The sequence below is a fragment of the Teleopsis dalmanni genome, chromosome 2 (genome assembly GCF_002237135.1).
Source record: "Teleopsis dalmanni isolate 2A chromosome 2, ASM223713v2, whole genome shotgun sequence".
NCBI lineage: Eukaryota > Metazoa > Arthropoda > Insecta > Diptera > Diopsidae > Teleopsis > Teleopsis dalmanni.
The window spans coordinates 21,937,068-21,956,914 of NC_051847.1; the positions used below are offsets into that span (position 1 = coordinate 21,937,068).

The following is a 19,847-nucleotide window of genomic DNA, read 5'->3' on the forward strand; positions in this document are numbered from 1 at the left end:
AAAATTGATCATTTAAAAAACTGATATCAAATATAGTTCATACGTATATTAGGTGCCTTATTTTTATTATTTTGTTATGAATTAAATTTTCATGTATCGAGTAAGAAATTCTGTATTTGAAATATTATTATTGATATATATAATGCTTGAAAATTTTACTTTTAAGTAAATTTAAATTTTAAAATTTTTTATCTGTTTGAATCGTTCTGGATTTATTTAAATTTACATTTCGTACTCAAATATATACTATAGGTATAGTTGTTTAATTAAGTTAAGATTTACAATGCCAATAAAATAGTTTAAGTTCTCAGTATTTACAATGTTATTATTCTTGATATTTTATAGAATTTTTTTTCTTTGGAAAAATAATCAAAGATTTAGTTTTGCTGTATGTCAAATGTGAAATATGCATTTAAATACAACTGAGCACACCAATAACAAACTTTTTATAAAACAAAACCAATAATGTAAAAAAAAAATAGGTGCAAAGAGTTCTCATTATTGGCGAACGCAGTTCACATGGTTATTAAGTTAGGCCACATCAAATCAATATACTGAAGGCCAATTGAACTCCGCACAAAGGTAAATTGTATTAATTGAGAGTGGCCAAGTTACAAGGCATAATCTAATAACATCATAGATGATTATGATGTAGTTTCCAGATTTACAATACAAATTACGGCTGACATTTCCTATTTACTGACTAGTGTCTGCTGCTTAATAAAGACCGCAAAGTTTAAAGTTTAACAAAAGTGAAGCCGACTACAAGATACATTTTAATCTAAACTGATATGATTACTGCCGGCCGGCTGACTATGTAACTTCAACGAATCTTCAAACGCTACGGGAACACAACAGATGAATATTAAAATAAAATAAAATATTAAAGCTTGAAACGCCTTTTGTGTGTTGGTTTTCACTTTTATTTAGGAGCAAACGTAGCTCTCAATTGATGGCACAATCAAGAAGTATGAAAAGCGCATTTAAGAAATTGAGAAAAAAAAATTAAATTTAGAAATAAATAGAAACAAAAAACTGGTCTAAATGCTGTGTAGGAGTGTTTGGTATTTGAACTTTTAGAAGCTGCAGCACAAGTACCCATAAATTTCTCATGCAAACCATGAATCCGTATGAAAAATTATATGAGCAATTTAAGTGGCCACAGACTTGAAGACGCGACGTTTCAATAATGACCCGCATATATCAAACATAAAATAAATATCTTTGAATTTTTTAAAATAATTTATTGTCAAAATTTCAGTTTCCTAGGAGTTTAGGAGTCTAAGAGCCTTGCACATACTAAAATTTTCTTTATAGGGTTATCCATTTCGTGATATTTATTTGACAGTACTGTTACAGTGATATATGTCAGAACAACTATACGTCAAATCAACATATATCTATATTTAGGGTTTATCATTCAAAATATAGATGTTGAACAATCAATGTATGTGACAAATTTGCGGTACTTCGGAAACACAGAATGGATAACCCTGTAGTTTGCATAATTCAATTGAGTCACTGAAAAATTTTATCAAATATTTTATTAAAAAATTATAATAACTAAATGATTCACCTGCATAGCAATTCTTACTTCATATTGTGTCTACAAAATAAATAAAATATTTAAACTACAAATTAAAACGCTAAGAAAAAATAATAAAATTAAAAAAAATTTATATAAATATATAAAGAGATTGCCTCATCAAATTGTATTAAAATGTTAAGCTTTCAAAATGTAAATATCAAAGCGTGTCCAATATATAGTATCCCATCATTCACCATATTTAATGCTATACCGCAAAAATGATATAAAACAAAAATAAAAATAAAACAAAAAAAATACAAAAAAAAAACCAAAATAAAAATCAAATCAATTCAATAAATCTACAAAGATCTGACCAAAGTTCATAAAATTGCAACAAAACAAACATAAATCTCTGCTCATTACTATTGTTTATTGTAATTGCAAATGATTGGGAACTGAAAAGATAACAAGTGCCTAACTGCTTAACTACTTCTGTGAAAAATCCTCAAAATTGGGTTAGTTTAGTACGAGTAGCGAAAAGCTGTAATCATTTCGAATGTTAGTCAAACAAGATCACTTGATCGCTTGATGGATGGTTTACTTTTGCTTTTGATACAGCAATTGAACAGAGTATTCAGTAGTCAGCTATACTAAAAAGGGAGTGATGAAATAGATAAACCCTTTTCATGAAATAATGAAAATCATCTAAAATTCCTTCTACGTGAAACGTATTTACTCTTTAAGTTTAAATTTAAGTTTGATGATCACTCAACCTATTACCTCATAAAATATGGAACAGATATATTTTTCAGATACATTTAATAATAACTAAATATAACATATGAATGTCATATTTATTTTTAGTTTTTATAAAATTTAGATATGTGTTATTAAATTCTACTGTGCTTAATCTATTTGATATCTTTTTTAGTCAATATTCATTTCAGAATGGTGGAATTTGTGTTAATTGAATGTTATTTGCAACGAATGCGGTTTTATGATGTCTAATAAATTCATTTAACTTGCAATAATGAACTTTAATTTGTATTCTATTGTTTCTGTATGATTTGAAATCGCTTAATCATGAACATCATTCTTACCTATTATAACTCCGTGTAGATCATATCTTCCTTCTCAGTGTTGTTCCAATATAAGTTGGAGGACATAATTAATACAACTGATTTAAAATATGTATAATATTGCGCTACAAAAAATAATACATATGCCAAATAAGTAATATTATTAACTATTCTTTATAATACCATGTATAAAAAGTACTTTCAAATATAAAAGGTATTTCATGGCCTTCCCTTCCACGTCGGGATTGACCTCTCCTTTGCTAAAAGATATAAAAACCAACACATTCAATTAATACTCGTAAATTCATCCCACAACCTTTTCAATCTTACGATATATTGTTAAGATATTTTATTTGTTATTAATTATTAGTAGTTCTTCACACTCCCTTAAATACAGTTAAATACACTTGTTTGAAAAGGAAATGAAAATATAAAGTCATATTATTAACCTTTAAGGTGCCTTCAAAGAGATCCTTTTTACAATACGGATTTATATCACCAATATCACAGCTTCACAGTTTGAAACTGTTAAGTAACTTTATGTTATAGTTTTGGTAGCAGGAAATTTCGAGAAATGTGTGCTTTAGTACAATATAACATAGTATGATATCAGTCGCCTCATTTAATAAATAAAAACTTAACATCCACAAAACCCTGCTTGTACAGATTGGGAATTAATTAACAAATTAAAAACCATTCGCAAATAAATGATCAATTTAATATGCCTTCTATAAAAATGTGTCGGACTTGAAGATTTCTTTTGTTCTCGAGGCTGGGGAACAAAAAGTTTCTACACACACCCACAGGTTCGCGTCAAGCGCTGACATGCTAAAAAACTTCCCTCTCCAGGAGTTTTGGGAATATTTAAAAAGAAATTTATATTTATTTCAATTTTATATTATTACTTACTTACTTGATTTGTTCCTTATCTAGTCGAGTTCTCTTTCTTCAATGATACGCCTGAAGATTAAAGAAACTACGTTCACTTGTTAGAGAGCATATTTAACTATATTTGAATTTTATGCAAATGCTGATGGTTATCGTTTAAGTCATTTAATTAATATTGAAAGAGTTTTCTGAGATTTGAAAACAGATTTGAAGTAGAAAGATGTGAATACGTAGGTCCGCCATTATCGCTTCTTATCAGGTATTTTTGTTTTCATAGCCTCTCTTAGATTCGCGCATACTTACATATGACAGAATAAAAAATTAACCATGTTCATACGTGAACACATACTACTTTTATAATTCAAGCGCCTATCTTTAATCAGAGTCCATTTTATTTAAGTTCCTAAAGATTCTCAATTTTTTTAGTTTAACTATATTGGGTGGTTTGTTTTTGTATTTGATTTATACAATATAGTGTACAGATCATGCATATATAACTATTATTTACTTAGAATAAATTTTGTTTATATCATCTCACATAAATTAATTTAATAATTTATTGTTTTAATGACGAAAAATTTTTTTGAAACTAATTTTGTTTTTTTTACACGCTAATTGGTCAATAGTTAAATAATAAACTTTTTAAAAAATATTTATTTGTTCTAAAGGATTTTATTTTTATTGGCATAAGATTATTTGATATAACATTACAGCTTGAGCTACCACCTTAACCAGATGAAAGTTTAGTCTCATTCTTTGGACTGCTTAATTTTGCTGTAAACCAAGAGTAGGTTCCTGTGACGTAAGCTGTTGTTGCCCGATATCAGGAACTACTCAACGAGAGAGGCCATAAAAAGTTTGTATTTAAATTTTATAGTACCCTGATGCTGACTATAGATTATAATCGAAATATCGATAAAAATAAAATGTTTTAAAAACAAATATTTTTTAAAGAGTTTATTATTTAATTGTTGACCAATTAGCTCGTAAAAAAACAAAATTATTTTTAAATAAATTAATTTATAATAATGTACTAGGCAATAAAATTATATATCCTTGAAATTACTAAATTGTTCTAATAAATTATATTCACTGCTATGTCTTCGTTATAATATATTTCAAACATTTAATTTACTACATATCACAATATAAATGGATATTATAATTATGCATATATATGCATATATATATATATATATATGCAATTATCAAAAGCTACATACATCTGTAAATTTATAACGTCATATATTAATGTTGTTATATTGTCATGCTTCTGAATCAAATTAAAAATTATAGCCAATAAGAGCTAATGCAGTCCATGCTATGCAGAGAAAGATCTTAAATTAAATTAAAAATATTTGCAAAATGTTATTGGCTTTGATATCCGCGACGAGGCCTGCATGCTTGCGCTGTACAAATTCTCATAAATTACTAGATTAGCTAGCATAGCGATTGTTGGTGTTAGTGTTGGTGTTATTGTTATTGTATCTTCAACTGCTGTTGTTCTTACCAATTGCACCTTACCTTGTTGCCTCTCAGCCAAATATGACGCACATCAAGTATCGCACTTTGCGCTCTTCACGGCTTACGAATATATCAAATCACATCATCTCGATTCGCGCACAAAGTGCATGCGCAGCCCCCGCCCAATCTGAATAACGTTGCGCATATGTCTTTGTGCAGCGCGCTTTTTCACTGAAGCTACTGCTTAGAATGCAGCTTTGAGATACGATGATGCGCTTTGAAGCTATGCTGATGCCATTGTTGAAGTTGCAGTTGCGAATGCTGTTGTTGTTGTTGTTGGCCGTAGTATTGATGGTGTTGCTTTGAGGGCTACAATTTTCGATTGCAATTGTTGCTGCTGTTGTGCTATCGCATTTTAGTATAAAAACGTTTGAATTTTGTTAGTTGCATCAAAACATTTTTGACGAGCCTTCAAGCGAAGACGATCTCAAGTAATAACGCGTGTAACTTGTACTGTGTTTATCGTGTCCTTTGAAATAACTACGTTTTTTATTTCATTTAAAATTCCAGTGATATTTTCGTATTGAAAATATCCTATTTGTTATCACTTCGAAATTAAACAAATCTTAAAAAGTGTGTGTATATAATAATTTTATTAATACTTTTTACCAATCAAATAATCAACTCTAAATTCACTTTAAAATTAATATTAAAAAAAGAAATAAAAGAAAATTTTTTAAAAAAGTGTTTCTACAAAAAAAACCATCTTTCGTATTACCATCACAAAAATTTCTTTAAGAAAATATATTAATAATAACTAATTTAATTTTGTTATAAAATATCCTTTACAAAGTTTTATTATAACGCTTCAAAGCATTATAAAAGCCTGAAATCGTGCCTAATCTTCAAAACTGATTAGTCGGTCAATAGAGCACGTCGGCTTAAATGTTGAGAAACTTGACTTATTAATGTTATGATATATAATATTTTTGATAAAATTATGTGCATCTCATGACCGTAATTCATAATTCTCACAATAGATGGTGGATAAATATAATACTTTTGGGTTTCTACTTAATGAAAGATACTCTTTAATGAAAGTGAAAACTGAAATGAATACACTTTGTTACCATAAATAAAAATTTATTAAAAAATTTTTTTCTTTTAACTTTAATCACGACAACGCTGTATCTTGCTAAAAATCTTGAAAAAATAATATAAGTTTATTTGAGATATAATATTCAAAGAGCTCTATATTCCACGACAATCAAATTTTGTAGTTTTTAATTGTTGCCAATTTATAATCTTTGATTCCATGTAGCATGGTCGGTACTATGGAATTGTTGTTCATTACTTCGTATACTTATTATTAATTTTCTTTATAAATGTAATACCATTATATTGTAAATAAGATAGTTTTGAAAGAAGTGCGGTGCTAGTTAAATTAGTTTAATGATATTAGTTAAATGTTAATACTAACTCTCTTATAGAACAATTTACTTACTTTTTGAGTTAATAATGACTGCAAGACGGTTCTTCCTCTTCTCATAGACCCGACAAAAATGATTCTAGCTACAGATAAAAATCGCTGCTCTGACCTTAAATTCAGAGTTTTTCTACAAGATTCCAGTGACAAATTAATACGCTTCCGTTGTACTTTTACAAGGATGTATTGAAGGATATTTTTATTGAATTTATAAGGAGTAAAAAAAATAAAAGTTTTAAAACGCAGAAATAAGATGCGTTTGTGGTAATCCTTCAATAATACAGTATATTACTAAACCTATGTTTTTGCGCTATATGCGCCTATAGATCATTGTTAGATTATATATTTGCATTTGAAAAATAAAACTATATATCTCACAAATAAACAACGGAAAAAACATAACAATATAAATTATATATTATTAATTACCCTCTGTGACAAAACAAAAATATTTACAACTATATTTTATATATTTATAAAAATTTATTAATAATGATTATGAGCTGCTGTAAAACCATATTTATTAATAATGATTATGAGCCGCTGTAAAACCACATTTGTCGCTAGAAACCCCAATGAATGAAACTGTAGAGTTTATGTAGTCTAACAGTTACTTTTGTTACTTAGCACGTACCATACTCCTTCACTTTCTTTATTTGACAATTATTCGTCACTGTAAAATCACATTACTCACAAAAACTCCGATCAATTAAACTACAACCGTTTTTTTAAGTTTATATTGTCTTACATATCTTTTCAAATCATCTAAAAAGTACTTCCTTGAAAACTATTCTTTCTGGTAACCAAAGCTGGTTAACAACAAAGATAATATGTATTTTTATATTTTTCGTCTGTTTTCATAAATTCTACAATATTTTTTAAAAGAAATGCGGAGTTTCTCGGGTAAGATTCCTATACATAACTCCCCTAAAAGAACTATAGTTAACCTAGCAGCAAGCGATAACAACCTATGCCACATATTAGTTAACTGGATCTTTAATAAAAAATCATAACAAACAGAGTACAATAACTGTCAAGATTCCTATAATAACTCCGAAGTATTTACGATTAGAAGAATCCCCAAAACTTATTTATTTCTCAGTTTTATATCAAGTCTAATCACAAAAGTTATAATATATAATTCAAGACGATTTAATTTAAAACTTTGTCTTTATAATAGTTCAGATCTAGAATTACTATATATGTTATTTTAAAATTTTTTTTTGTTATTTTAATTTAAAAATAATCTATATTTGTAGTATTTCTATGCCTTTCTCAATGTAAGAGTTAGATAAGGTTGAAAAAAGCTTCAAATTAAACTCTGCCTTTTTCATTGGCACTTCTGCAGGTCTTCTACTTCTGCATGCCAGTTTTATTTAACAAAAAGAAAAAAGTTAATCTGCATGCACAGTTGAATTAACTGTGGCAGTAGGAAGCTTTAAATAGTGAAAATGAATGCAGCTGACATTAAAATGATCGCCCAAAGATATGAAGTGCATAACATGTAAAATACCACTCAAAATTTACCATTCACAAATTTACATACACACCTTATCTTTATCTCGTATCTACAATATAATTACAATTAAAAACTGCAACAAATCTTGTCAAACTTAAAGTTCAAAATGTTACAATTTTTACATTTAAATAATACTCATATATACGTAAAGTAAAGTAATGATAATAAAAAAAATTTTATAAAATATTTTAGCTATTTATTATCTCACTTCATTTAGATTCTATTTCTTTTTTTTATTTATTAGAAAACATGAAGACTTCATCATTCGCTTCGACTGCCTTTACTTTAGCTGTTCTCTGCTGTTTCGGTGTAGTTCTGGCTCAACGTGGCATTCCTATACCACAAGGTGGACGCACTTTTGAGGCTAATGCTGTGATACTTAAACAAGGCTTTGATTTGAATCCAGATGGCTCATATAACTATAAGTAAGTGAATAAAGTAGTATTATATATATTATATTTGTCTTTTATGTATGGAATATATTAAAACTTAATTTATTTAATTCAAATTTTAGTTATGAAACAAGCAACGGAATCCGGGCTGATGAAGCAGGTTTTCTGAAAAATCCTGGTTCTCAACTTGAAGCACAGGTAAGAACCAATAAACAAAACTTTATAATGAAAATTTTGCAAAACTCAAATTACTTTTAAATACATGTATCTATTTCTATGAAATAATATTATCGAATTATTTTATTACGGATAAATTCAAAAAAATAAATTATTTAAAATATATAATAAAAAAATGATAATTTTTTGTGAAATATTGCAAAAAATAGATAAATTTTGATACATCTATTTAAAATTCATAGCCAAACAAATCATTGAGTATTGTTTTAAAAAGGTTAATGTAACTAAATAATAATAGGTTGATGATATCTTTATGTTTACAAAACGTATAATATTGTATAAGTACAACATATACAAATATTATAAAATATTAAATATTAATGCAACTAAGATTTAGTCACAAAGTATATAAACGACCCATGGAATTAGTTTCAGTTATAGATAAATATTTTAATAGAACTTTTCGTATCGACTCACTTCTAGGTAGATAAGTACACACATAAACTATACGGATCTGCTCTCGTATTCAAAGCAAAACACACTTATCAACATATATTTTGTATTATAAATATTCCTAACTAAATGGAAAGTAACCTGCTTAACGAATAAAGGCTATAATATTCCTAATTGAGGAGTTCCTGAAATCGGGCGACAACAGCTCACCCCACATAAACCTCTTCTTGGCTTACGGCAAAGTTAGGCAGTCCAAAGAATGAGACTAATCTTTCATCTTGTTCAGGTGGTAGTTCGAGCTGTAATGTTATATCAAATAGTCTTATGCCAAGTAGTAATGTTGATAGGTTATCAACAAAATCACCGTACTCCTAAACAATTAAATGTCTCCAAAATAACAGTCTTATATTCCCTTACTTCATTTAATTTATTTAAAGTATAATTCTACAAATCAGGAAAGAGGTTTCGAAAATTTGGTTTCTCTATAACGAGCGGTTTTCAAAGCGCATTTATATGTATTTATATATATATATATTATTTGTAGTATTTTTTATATATGTATATAAACATGTATAATTAATATATACTGTGTCTTAACACAATTTAATATATAACATACTTTTTGGTTGCGCTGATAAATTTCATAAATGTATAGCATATTTTGGGGGCATAATACTCGTATTGCTCTATATTCAGCTAAATAGACTTTCTGATTATATGGACTGATTCAATCGATGTAGTTAACTTCTTATAGCTGCCATATAAAATAAATAATTAATATTCAATAATCTTCATTTCTTATCAAAATATTTGATATAAAAAGTTGTTCAATATTCAAGTGTTCAATATTCTCAGAAAATATTATTACCACACATTTTCGACACATCTACATAAATTGTATCTTATTATCAAAGCTGTATCTTATAATTTTAAGACATAAATGGAAAATATTAGTTTAACTCATTACAACATAATTAAAAGCATAAAAGCAATCCACAATAAATATATATTTTCCGCACTTACAGGTCATGCAAGGCTCGTATTCTTACACTGGTCCAGATGGTGTTGTCTATACCATAAACTATATTGCTGATGAAAATGGTTACCGCGCAGAAGGTGCTCACATACCAACACCTCCACCAGCAAGAGCACCTGGTGGTCGCTTCTTTAAGTAAACTATTAATTTGGCTTTAAAAATTGCAAAGGATACAACACTTTCAGCAAAATTCATCAGCACTAGATTAAACGGCAAGTTAGCAATCATAGGTACAGCAGGCAAAAAATCAATTCAAAATGTGGCAACATCTTTTCTATTATTTCAATTTAAGTGTTTTCTAAGGAGAAAATAGCAAAATATACCAGCGTTAACAATAATGAAGTTCTAATATAATCAAAGGACTAACCTTATATTTATTATTTTTACATAATGTTTATTATTTTATTAAGAAAGTGCTCACTCGTTTTCACTCCCTCCTTCTAATCATATCTATGTCATGGGTTTCTATATTTTCAATAAGGTTTCTTTTCTATTTTCACAAATATCTTCATGAAAACCGCTCTACGTGTTACTGTCCATCGCACTTTTCTATCTATTAAATAATTTTAACTAAAACTGTTTTAAGTGAAAACTGTAATTTTAAATTTTTTTAATTGTTATTATTATTTTTAAAAGCTGAAGCAATTAAAAAATTGTATAAAATTATTTGATTTTTTGTAAGTAAGCAAATATGCAATAAAAAACATTGCAAAAAAATTTCGAATTATCAATTTATTTCTGTAATTTTTATTTTATTTAAAAACTGAAAACGTAAAAATATTTGAAGTTGAATGTCTTTTAACGTTTTACTTGGAATTGTTAGACGGACCCAGTTTGCTGTGGGAACGTGGAATTTTGGATGGTGAGGAAGGTTTTGTTGCAGTCATAAACGTTGCAGATTTGTCAAAAGAACGTGAACGTGAATGTGAAAACGAATGTTGGATAGTCGGACGTGCCTCTGTTCCGATATGAGATGTACTTCTTACTGCTGGAACGTTCTGTGTAAATTTTGGTATTTTACTAGTATGAATATATGAATCATAAGTTTTAGCTCCTTTAGTTGATGTACCTATAGTCTTATCAATTGCCTTCTTAATTGGTGGTTTGGAGAATGTTTTTGCAGCTTTTTCTAACGTTCCTGGAATTTTAGTTTGCGCTGAAGCTTTTACTGGTGATGAACACCTTGTATTTTTAGTTGGTGATGGAGTTCTGGATCTAGTAGTTGTTGCTGGTGATGGAGATGGTGTTCTTCCTTGTGATAAAGGTCTATTACACTTAATAGGTGATGGAGTTCTCGATCTAGAAATTGCAATTGCTGGAGTCTTTGTCGGTGTGGTTGGTGCTGATGAAGTTCTTCTTTGTGATGATCCGGAATTATGTGAATATGATCTAGGCGTTAGAAAGGAACGTGAATTTTTGCGTTTGGTTGCAGTAGCAACTGGAGCATCTGTTTCAATTAAGTCTGGTTTATCATTAAATAAAAATACAACACGTATTTCACCAGCATATTCATGTAAAAACTTTAACACTTTATGCTGATATAGCGGATTCTCACCGTCTCCATATCGCGTATCTTCATCTTTTGAGATGCTTTCGTTAGATATACGATAAAGACGCGTGACGCCTGACCAACTTCGACCGACAATGTTTGAAGTAAATTTAATTTTTGAATCCATTCTCATTACTACCATTGGAACATTAGTTTTTGCAATAAAATCATCTGGTCGAAACAGATGAGCAGTTCCTAAACGCCGAAGCTCTTCCGATATAATACATACACTTCTTCTATAAGCTTGTTGTTCCCTTTGTTCATATAACCTTAAACGTTCTCGTTCCGTATAACTTATGGCCTTATGTCTACCAGTCTTGATGAAAATTTTTATGATTAGAAGCAGTACAATTGCCGATATCAGCATAACAGTTAACATACGCAATACAGTCCACAGGCATAAATTTATCTTTCCTGTTGCTATATAAACTGGTGCATGATTAATATAATCATCTACCATATCGGCGAAAAGAACGGAACACTCCTCAGTTGACAATAAATCTGGTATTATACTAATTGGAAATTTATTGCCTTGTACACTTCTATTATGAGAACGTCTAAAAATTTTGCTAAATAGGCTAAATATATGTGGATTATTCTCTGAAGAAGTAATCAATTTGTGAGCACAGTAATGAGTGGCTTTGTAAAACCATTCCAAACAAATCTCATCCAAAAGTAGATCTTTATGTATAGATCCACAAAATTTTTCCAAGTAAGTAGGTGGAATTTCCTAAAACGAATCAAACAAACAATTTGTAATTTTATTACTTTTGCTTAAATTTATTATATATAAATATTACCTGATTCTGAAAAAAGTACCAAAACGGCGCTTTTAAATACGAAACCGCATGATCAATAAACAAGAAGAAGAAAAGTACGGGCGATGCGAAAATAATTATAAAAAAACCTAACCAACATTTGCGAGTAACAGTCATAATTGGATTATTTGAATCACAACGCAAGAGTTTTCTGTAAGTAAATTTTTGTAAATAATAAATTAAACTTTTATTTTTAATTTACATATAAAGGAATATAAAAAAATTATTGTTAATAGAATCACAAAAAAATTGTTAAATATATTTGAATAAGGTATGGGTAAATCATTTATGAATGTAGTTTAAAATGAAATGTATACATTTGGAACATAACTTTTCAGGTTTTTATTTTCAGGAGAAATATCTCAAATCCTTATAATCTTTATTTGGACATTACAATCAACATTAAATATTTTTATGCAATTTTATAGAACATATTTATCCTGCTTGTCATGCCACTTTTATGTATGGCTTATGCTTATTTCTATTTTTATTAAAAACATGGAGAACATACTGTGTTAGAAAATGAGGTAAAGATCAAGTTCGCCGTAAACTATATGGTTTATAACTGTAGTAGTTTAACAAAATAAAAAAAATGTGGAAATGGCAACTCTGGTTTTGTATATCATTTGACGTTTGATGTACCAGACTTAAATTTTAATTAATGAATTTTTGAAAGTACCCATAGAACTAAAGAATCCTTAAGTTATCCATACCCATTTTTGTAATAATAACAGATCAGAACAATATATTTAATTCATCTAATTCAAAGTTTTAACATTATTTAAATAATAATTTTTGATGTTATTTAGCTTCTTAAATAGAAACTTTTAATAGAACTTGAAACTATTTTTGTTAGTAAACAATATTGTAAATATATTGTGAAGCGCTTTTTGTTGGAATACAAACTTTAATATATGAAGTAATAAATATAATAAATTCATAAAATAAACAATTTAAATATTATTATTTTTTTTTGTATTAGGTTAATAGTAGTATAATTTTAAATATATATAGATCCGACCACAAAGCTTTGAATATTTTAATTGACTTATTGGTTATTTTAGTGTATAAATGTTTAAGTTTATCCCCAACCCAGCTATATATTAGCTTAACTTTCTCCCAATTAAATTAAAAATGCTTATCCAAAAACTACTTAATTTGTTGTTAATACATATATTACAATCATATTATTTTTTTTAATTTATAAGATATTATAATTATTGTATTTGAATATTCAAAAACTAAAATTGTTTATAAAACAATCTGCATACTTTTTTTCTAATGAACACTAAACAAACGCGTTCAAAACTTTTCGTTTTTTAGCAAAGATAACAGAATTCCAAATAAATTGGACACCATAAAATCTAATAAACATAATTTCAACAAGTTTATGATGTCAGTAAATAAGAAATTAACATACAATATAAAACTATAAAAGCCTAAGAAGCAGCAAATTTTTGAAGAGTATTCTTATTCTTATAAACAGTTAATCATGCGCGCTTTCGTATTAATATTGTCGCTTTTTGGAGCTATTCTTTTGGCGCGATCACATAGTTTAGAAGATATACCTTCTGGACTTGAACACGATAATGTAGGCGCTCGGCTTGCCCGGCAACATGGTGGTCATGGCGGCTTTGGTCAAGGTGGACATGGTGGTTTTGGTCAAGGAGGTTTTGGTCAAGGTGGACATGGTGGACAAGGAGGTTTTGGTCAAGGTGGTCATGGCGGTTTTGGTCAAGGAGGTCATGGTGGCCAAGGAGGATTTGGTCAAGGTGGTTTCGGACATGGTAGTCAGGGTGGCTTCGGACAAGGTGGTCATGGTGGCCAAGGAGGCTTTGGACAAGGTGGTCATGGTGGCCAGGGAGGCTTTGGACATGGAAGTCAAGGAGGATTTGGTGGCCATGGACACCGAGGTTAAATTACAAGTTTCAAAAAAATGTTAATTTTTTTGAATATTAATTTTGTTGAATAAATTTTAATTTTTAATTTCTTTTAATATTTTTTGAATTTGATTATTAATTATTATATGTTCAAATAATGCATAATGTAGAGACAAAAATTACATAAGTATTTACAAAATAAATAACATACTTCTTTATTTATTTCGTATTGCATAAAGATCCATTATTTCGAAAATATAATTTTGAAATACATAAAATAAAATAATTTTTACAGAAAGTAATGTTTTAATAATTTGTTTATATAAAATTTATTTCTTTAACTATGATAAAGAACGTAAGTAGAGAAGTTTTATTTTGGGGTATAAACTAATCTTATTTAATATCTTAACATTGGTTAAAAATAAAATATGAAAAAATCATAATTGAGATAGAATAACTGTGAATGGTCTAACAATGCGAATGAAATCTAGTTTAACACTGCATATAACTAAGTTAGTTAGTAGGGAGTAAAAGTATTCAAGTTCCCTGACTTAACTAGCCTGAAGATAATAATACAATTCTCAAGCTTGTACAACTACAATTCCTTAGAAATTTTAAATTGAAAATATGAAGAACACTGTCAAATTTCCTAATATAAATCATTAAGAGGATCTATATATAAATAAAAAAGTTTATTTTTGAAATAAAAAAATTCATTCATGTATTCATCCACCAAATTCACATTCCTAATTAAAGTAAAAATTTTGATGGAAAATGTAATTCATGTTACCTCTAATTATAATGAGTGATACTGTTTATATATGTCAATCAATAGAAATATTTTTGTAGTATCACTAAATTAGAGAGTTATATACAACACACTTTCCTGCTACATAAAATATATTTTTAAAGTAAAAAATCAGTATAAGAAATATCTGTAGGCGATAATTTTGTTAGCAGATTTTACGTGACTGATAATTTTTGCACTGAAATTAAGTGCAGAGACAGAATATATATAAAAATACTTAAATACGAATCATATGAATCTCTAATACTTATGCCCGATTTCATAGTAGTGACTAGAGTGGCAAATTTGGCTGAAATATAAAATTTGTCAGCAAAGATTAATTTAGGGTAGTAAGAAGACTTAGGTAACGACTGTGAAGTTAGTCCTTTAAACGACTTCCTAATTAAAGTTCCTAATAAAATATTTGTTAGAAACAAAGAATATGAAACTATTATTTGAAATAGAAAAATTAAACTATTAACATAGCGCCAATACCGAATTCGGCAAGTTTTTTGTTCAGATTCTCACTTTCTCAATTCAATTTAAACAATTTAAAGTTATTTGATTTTCTTCATCTAATATTGAAACTGTCATTGGTGGAACTTAAATTCAGTTTTGCAAGCAGTTTATTACTCATTTAAGCTTTCAATACAAGTCATTTTGAAATGATTTGAAATAAAATGAAAATGTAAAGAAATTTTAATAAAATTGTTTAATATTATTAATGTAGAAAAATGTTATAAGTGCTAATCTCTTACATTGTAATTATAGTGAATTTCAACAAACAAGGAAAATGTGATGTAAAATCCAAATGTATTTATTATATATTTACTAATTTTTTTGTTGGCACTGAGTGGACCTTACTTTACATTACTTTCTTAATGAACCAAACTATCTGCTTATTTTGGTTTATATAACTGATTCAGATTCAGGCACTATTTATCAGGGTATTTTATAAATGATAACTTACGGGTGCTTAAATTTATAAACATTATAAAGTAGCTCACATGCTATGAAATAGTATGATTCATATGTATATAATATAAGTAACCATTCCATCTTAATCCGTTATATTAGAGAATTGCTTATCACTAACACAAATGGCGATTCCAATTCGTCGAAAAAAAAACTGTTTTCCAACACTAGAGTAGTTTGCAGCGAATTTTTCAAAAAAAAATGCCGCCAACTCAACACCTAAAATTATGTGTCACCTCGAATTTTATCTTTTCTTTATATTTTACTAAACCACAATCGAATGTATTGTTAACTTAAATAGTGAATTTAATACAATGCGAAATATGTAATTATGAGAACATTGAAATCTACATTTAGAGATTTTTTAAGTACAAAACGATAATAATTACTTTTTGATTGAGAACTCACCAGAAAAAATGTTTCATTTATTTATTCACTTTTTTTGGAAAATTCTGGCAATGTATACAGCAAACAAGTATTACACTTTAACACATTTAAATACACTGCAGTTACAAAAATAGAAAACTTGAATAAAAATTAAAACTAAATTTCAAAGTTAAGCATGTTTAAAAAATAAAAGTTAATGTCTAAGCAGTGTTGATAAAGTAATTTAATGAGTCCTTTCACACTGTACAATTTGAACGTAAAACATAAAACAATATACCATAATTTTGTTATCCAGTTTTTCAAAGATGAATATTATTTTAGGAATAATTACAAACAATGAACTTAAATTATATATACATACTATAAAAAATATGCTATTATAATATATGTGTATAAATATTTAATATATTAGCATATCTGATGAAAAAATCAAGGAGGTTTTTATTCACTTATCCCTCCAATATCTGTAGATGTTTATAAGACTATAATGACTGCTTTATAAAATAAAATTATATTAATAATTGCTAATTAAAATTGCCGATCAAATATAAAATATATGCAAGTTTTTGTCATTTTAGACCTCCATCTCGCTATGTAACAGGATATCAAAAGTTTCTTCATCCGTAGACGTCTATGGTGGAATATTTTAATCTTGTCAAGCATAAGCAGTTGCAATGAAAGTGTCTAATTGTTTATTCTTTTTCTGTACCCAACTTTTTAACATAATGCCCACTGGCCAGTGACCACGATTTTTCCAATTTGATAATGTATCTGCCCAGTAGGATTTTCATATTCGGTAAACTATATTTTCACAATAACAGTTTGAATTTTGTGCAGCCTATCGTAGTTTTTCATTTATAACCACCACTCTTAGAAAATGAATTTGGATAAGTTTATGGGCATCTCTTGTTGAGATTAGTATTTGCTTTTCTGATGTGGATGCTCTAGTTAATCACTGGGATAAGTTGTGTTTTGCATTGTTTTACTAGCACATATTTTCACCTTACCTTTACATAATATTATTTGCATTTTATTGCAACAACGGCACTTCCTATAGTTTCGAAACGTAACTTATATCTCTATTCCAATAAAAAGTTTCTTAAAAATAAAAACAAATATATTTACTATAGGTATATGTATGCGGATAAGACCGGGAGAGGGTATGTACATTTATGTAAATATTTTACACATCCGAACTGGGTTGATGAAATGTATTCCAATATATATTATGTGATTCTGTATATCATGTGATTCAAAAATATTATAAACATGTAACAACTTAAAAAGTGTCAACACATGCAATAATAAGAGAGTACTACGTCAGAGAGCTCTTGAGTGCTGCGTGTGATTTACATTTGTGGTCATTTGGGTATATCCCAAAATCAAACCACATACGTTTTTTAATTATTGCTTCTAATTTATTTTGTTAATAAAAACATTAAATAGGATCTTTTATTTTATATTAACATAAAACTGTAATGAAAACAAGCAATATTTTGGTGTGTTTTTTATTTTCGATTAGCATTTTTGTTTTTTTTTTTTTTTGAGAACATTTTTGGAGAAAAATTTGAGCTATTACACTTTATAAATTTTTTAATATTCATGTAAAGTAATTAGTTACTTTTACGGTTTATACTGCAACTACAATTACTATCATTACTACAGATGTTACGCTTCCACATCCACACAGCCACAGATCTGTTGAAGTGCACTTATTTTATAGATCGTATAAAAAAACCGCAACCCTGTCGTTATTGTTAACATTTTTTATGAAATTATTATTATCTTATTATCAATGTGGATTTTGTAGGCGCCCTTTAAGTAAGTAAAATAAAACAAACATAATATTGTTCTGCATATCTGATTATGAACTTTGAAAAGTTCTTTTTCCAATACATTCTCTATTTCTCTATTGTTTCTACAATGTATGCAAGAATCATTCCTATATATTATATATATTTATGTGTGTGTATATATAATGCTTGCTTCTAAATATATTGTTAAGCATATTTATATGTATAAAGGCGCTAATACAATAGTATTTAAATTTAGCTATTTTGACTTAAATGACTAATTTTTAAACAAGATTAATGAATAATTTTAATATGAGACAGACTTGATATTTTAAAGACGTAATATACTTAAAATCGTAATTTATCGAGAATTTAAAATAAATCCAAAAAATTTTTTTTTCTCATATTAATTTGTCAATAAATAAATTCAAAAAATCTCACGATATTAAATATTTCCATGTTAAATAGTTTATACACATTTCTAATTCAAAAACTCAAATATTGACATTTTTATTAGATTGAGATTACTACCAACACTTATCTTTATATCTAATTCTCATTAGCATTTATTTGATTGGGTAAAAATTAAAAAACATTTTTTCAAAATTAAAAAAAAAACCCAACAACTAATATTTCAAAGAAAAATAAATGTTTTTATCTATTTTTGCTATGCGTCACCAAGTACTTCATATCAGAAATTGTGTTTGTTTTGCAATCTTTGAACTTTATAGTTTAGAAAAAAAATATATAAAAAACAGTATAATAATTTTTTTAATGGATGTCAACGATTAACCGCCCAAAAAATTAATCTATATATAATTTTAATAACTATAATTTTATTACTGCTTAGACGAACTGTCTACTACTTTATTATTTCATTCGACATCCAGAAGCAAATATTTTAGTTCTTTGTGTTTTATAATTAAATATAAAAGAGAGTATAAAGGAGAGTGAATAAATATAAAGGATAAAGGAGAGTGATTATGATAACCAATATGATAGTCTATAAAACATAATTTATAATATGCTATCCGCACATCTACACAATCTGATAATAAAGTCTTTACCGATTTTTTAACATAACCATTACTAATAGTTACTCCGAAAAAGATGTTGTTGTTATGGTATATTATTATTTATCATCTATATAACAATCTAAATATTGAACACAGTTCAGCATTAGTCTCGCGATAGCTTTCACAACATAAATTCATACTTGCCATTGATGCGTATCGGTTGCACACCACCTTCTATATCGTATCTGCTATCTTATCGATAATCGAGTTACACTACATCATCTTATTGTTACATTGATGTATTGTAAAAGATCGAGGTAGTATTTCATCACGATTTCGATCATCATTCACGATTTCTGCTTCAAGTAGAGTTGATTTAGTTGCACTTGGCAAACTGCATCAAAATTTTACCATATATATGAACTTTTTTTGGATACTTAAATTAAGTACTTTAATTTGATTATAATTACTAAAAATATAATATAATTAAGCAAAACTCGTGCATTGTAAAGCAACATTGAGAAAATATATACACAGTACGTTAATTAATTATCTGGAGACCCTACTACTATCATAAGTGAAACTTAACTCAGAAAAATATTTAATGACCTTATTGTTCT

At 27.7% G+C, this 19,847-nt stretch overlaps 3 protein-coding genes across 3 annotated transcripts; 2 read left to right on the forward strand and 1 right to left on the reverse strand.

The window, feature by feature from the left end:
* Positions 1 to 5,403: 5,403 nt before the first annotated feature.
* On the forward strand, positions 5,404 to 10,624 carry LOC119681567 (endocuticle structural glycoprotein SgAbd-2). Its single transcript, XM_038094805.1, has 4 exons — positions 5,404 to 5,594; positions 8,209 to 8,389; positions 8,479 to 8,554; positions 10,012 to 10,624. Exons 2-4 carry the CDS (start codon positions 8,214 to 8,216, stop codon positions 10,159 to 10,161), a joined length of 402 nt encoding a protein of 133 aa, XP_037950733.1. The 5' UTR covers positions 5,404 to 5,594; positions 8,209 to 8,213; the 3' UTR covers positions 10,162 to 10,624.
* Positions 10,625 to 10,739: 115 nt separating this feature from the next.
* On the reverse strand, positions 10,740 to 16,545 carry LOC119681568. The gene is made up of 3 exons (XM_038094806.1): positions 16,440 to 16,545; positions 12,372 to 12,540; positions 10,740 to 12,301 (listed from the first exon to the last, which is right to left on the reverse strand). Exons 2-3 carry the CDS (start codon positions 12,504 to 12,506, stop codon positions 10,829 to 10,831), a joined length of 1,608 nt encoding a protein of 535 aa, XP_037950734.1. The 5' UTR covers positions 12,507 to 12,540; positions 16,440 to 16,545; the 3' UTR covers positions 10,740 to 10,828.
* Positions 13,882 to 14,307, forward strand: LOC119674098 (glycine-rich cell wall structural protein-like). The gene has a single exon (XM_038085223.1). It carries the CDS (start codon positions 13,882 to 13,884, stop codon positions 14,305 to 14,307), a length of 426 nt encoding a protein of 141 aa, XP_037941151.1.
* Positions 16,546 to 19,847: the final 3,302 nt, after the last annotated feature.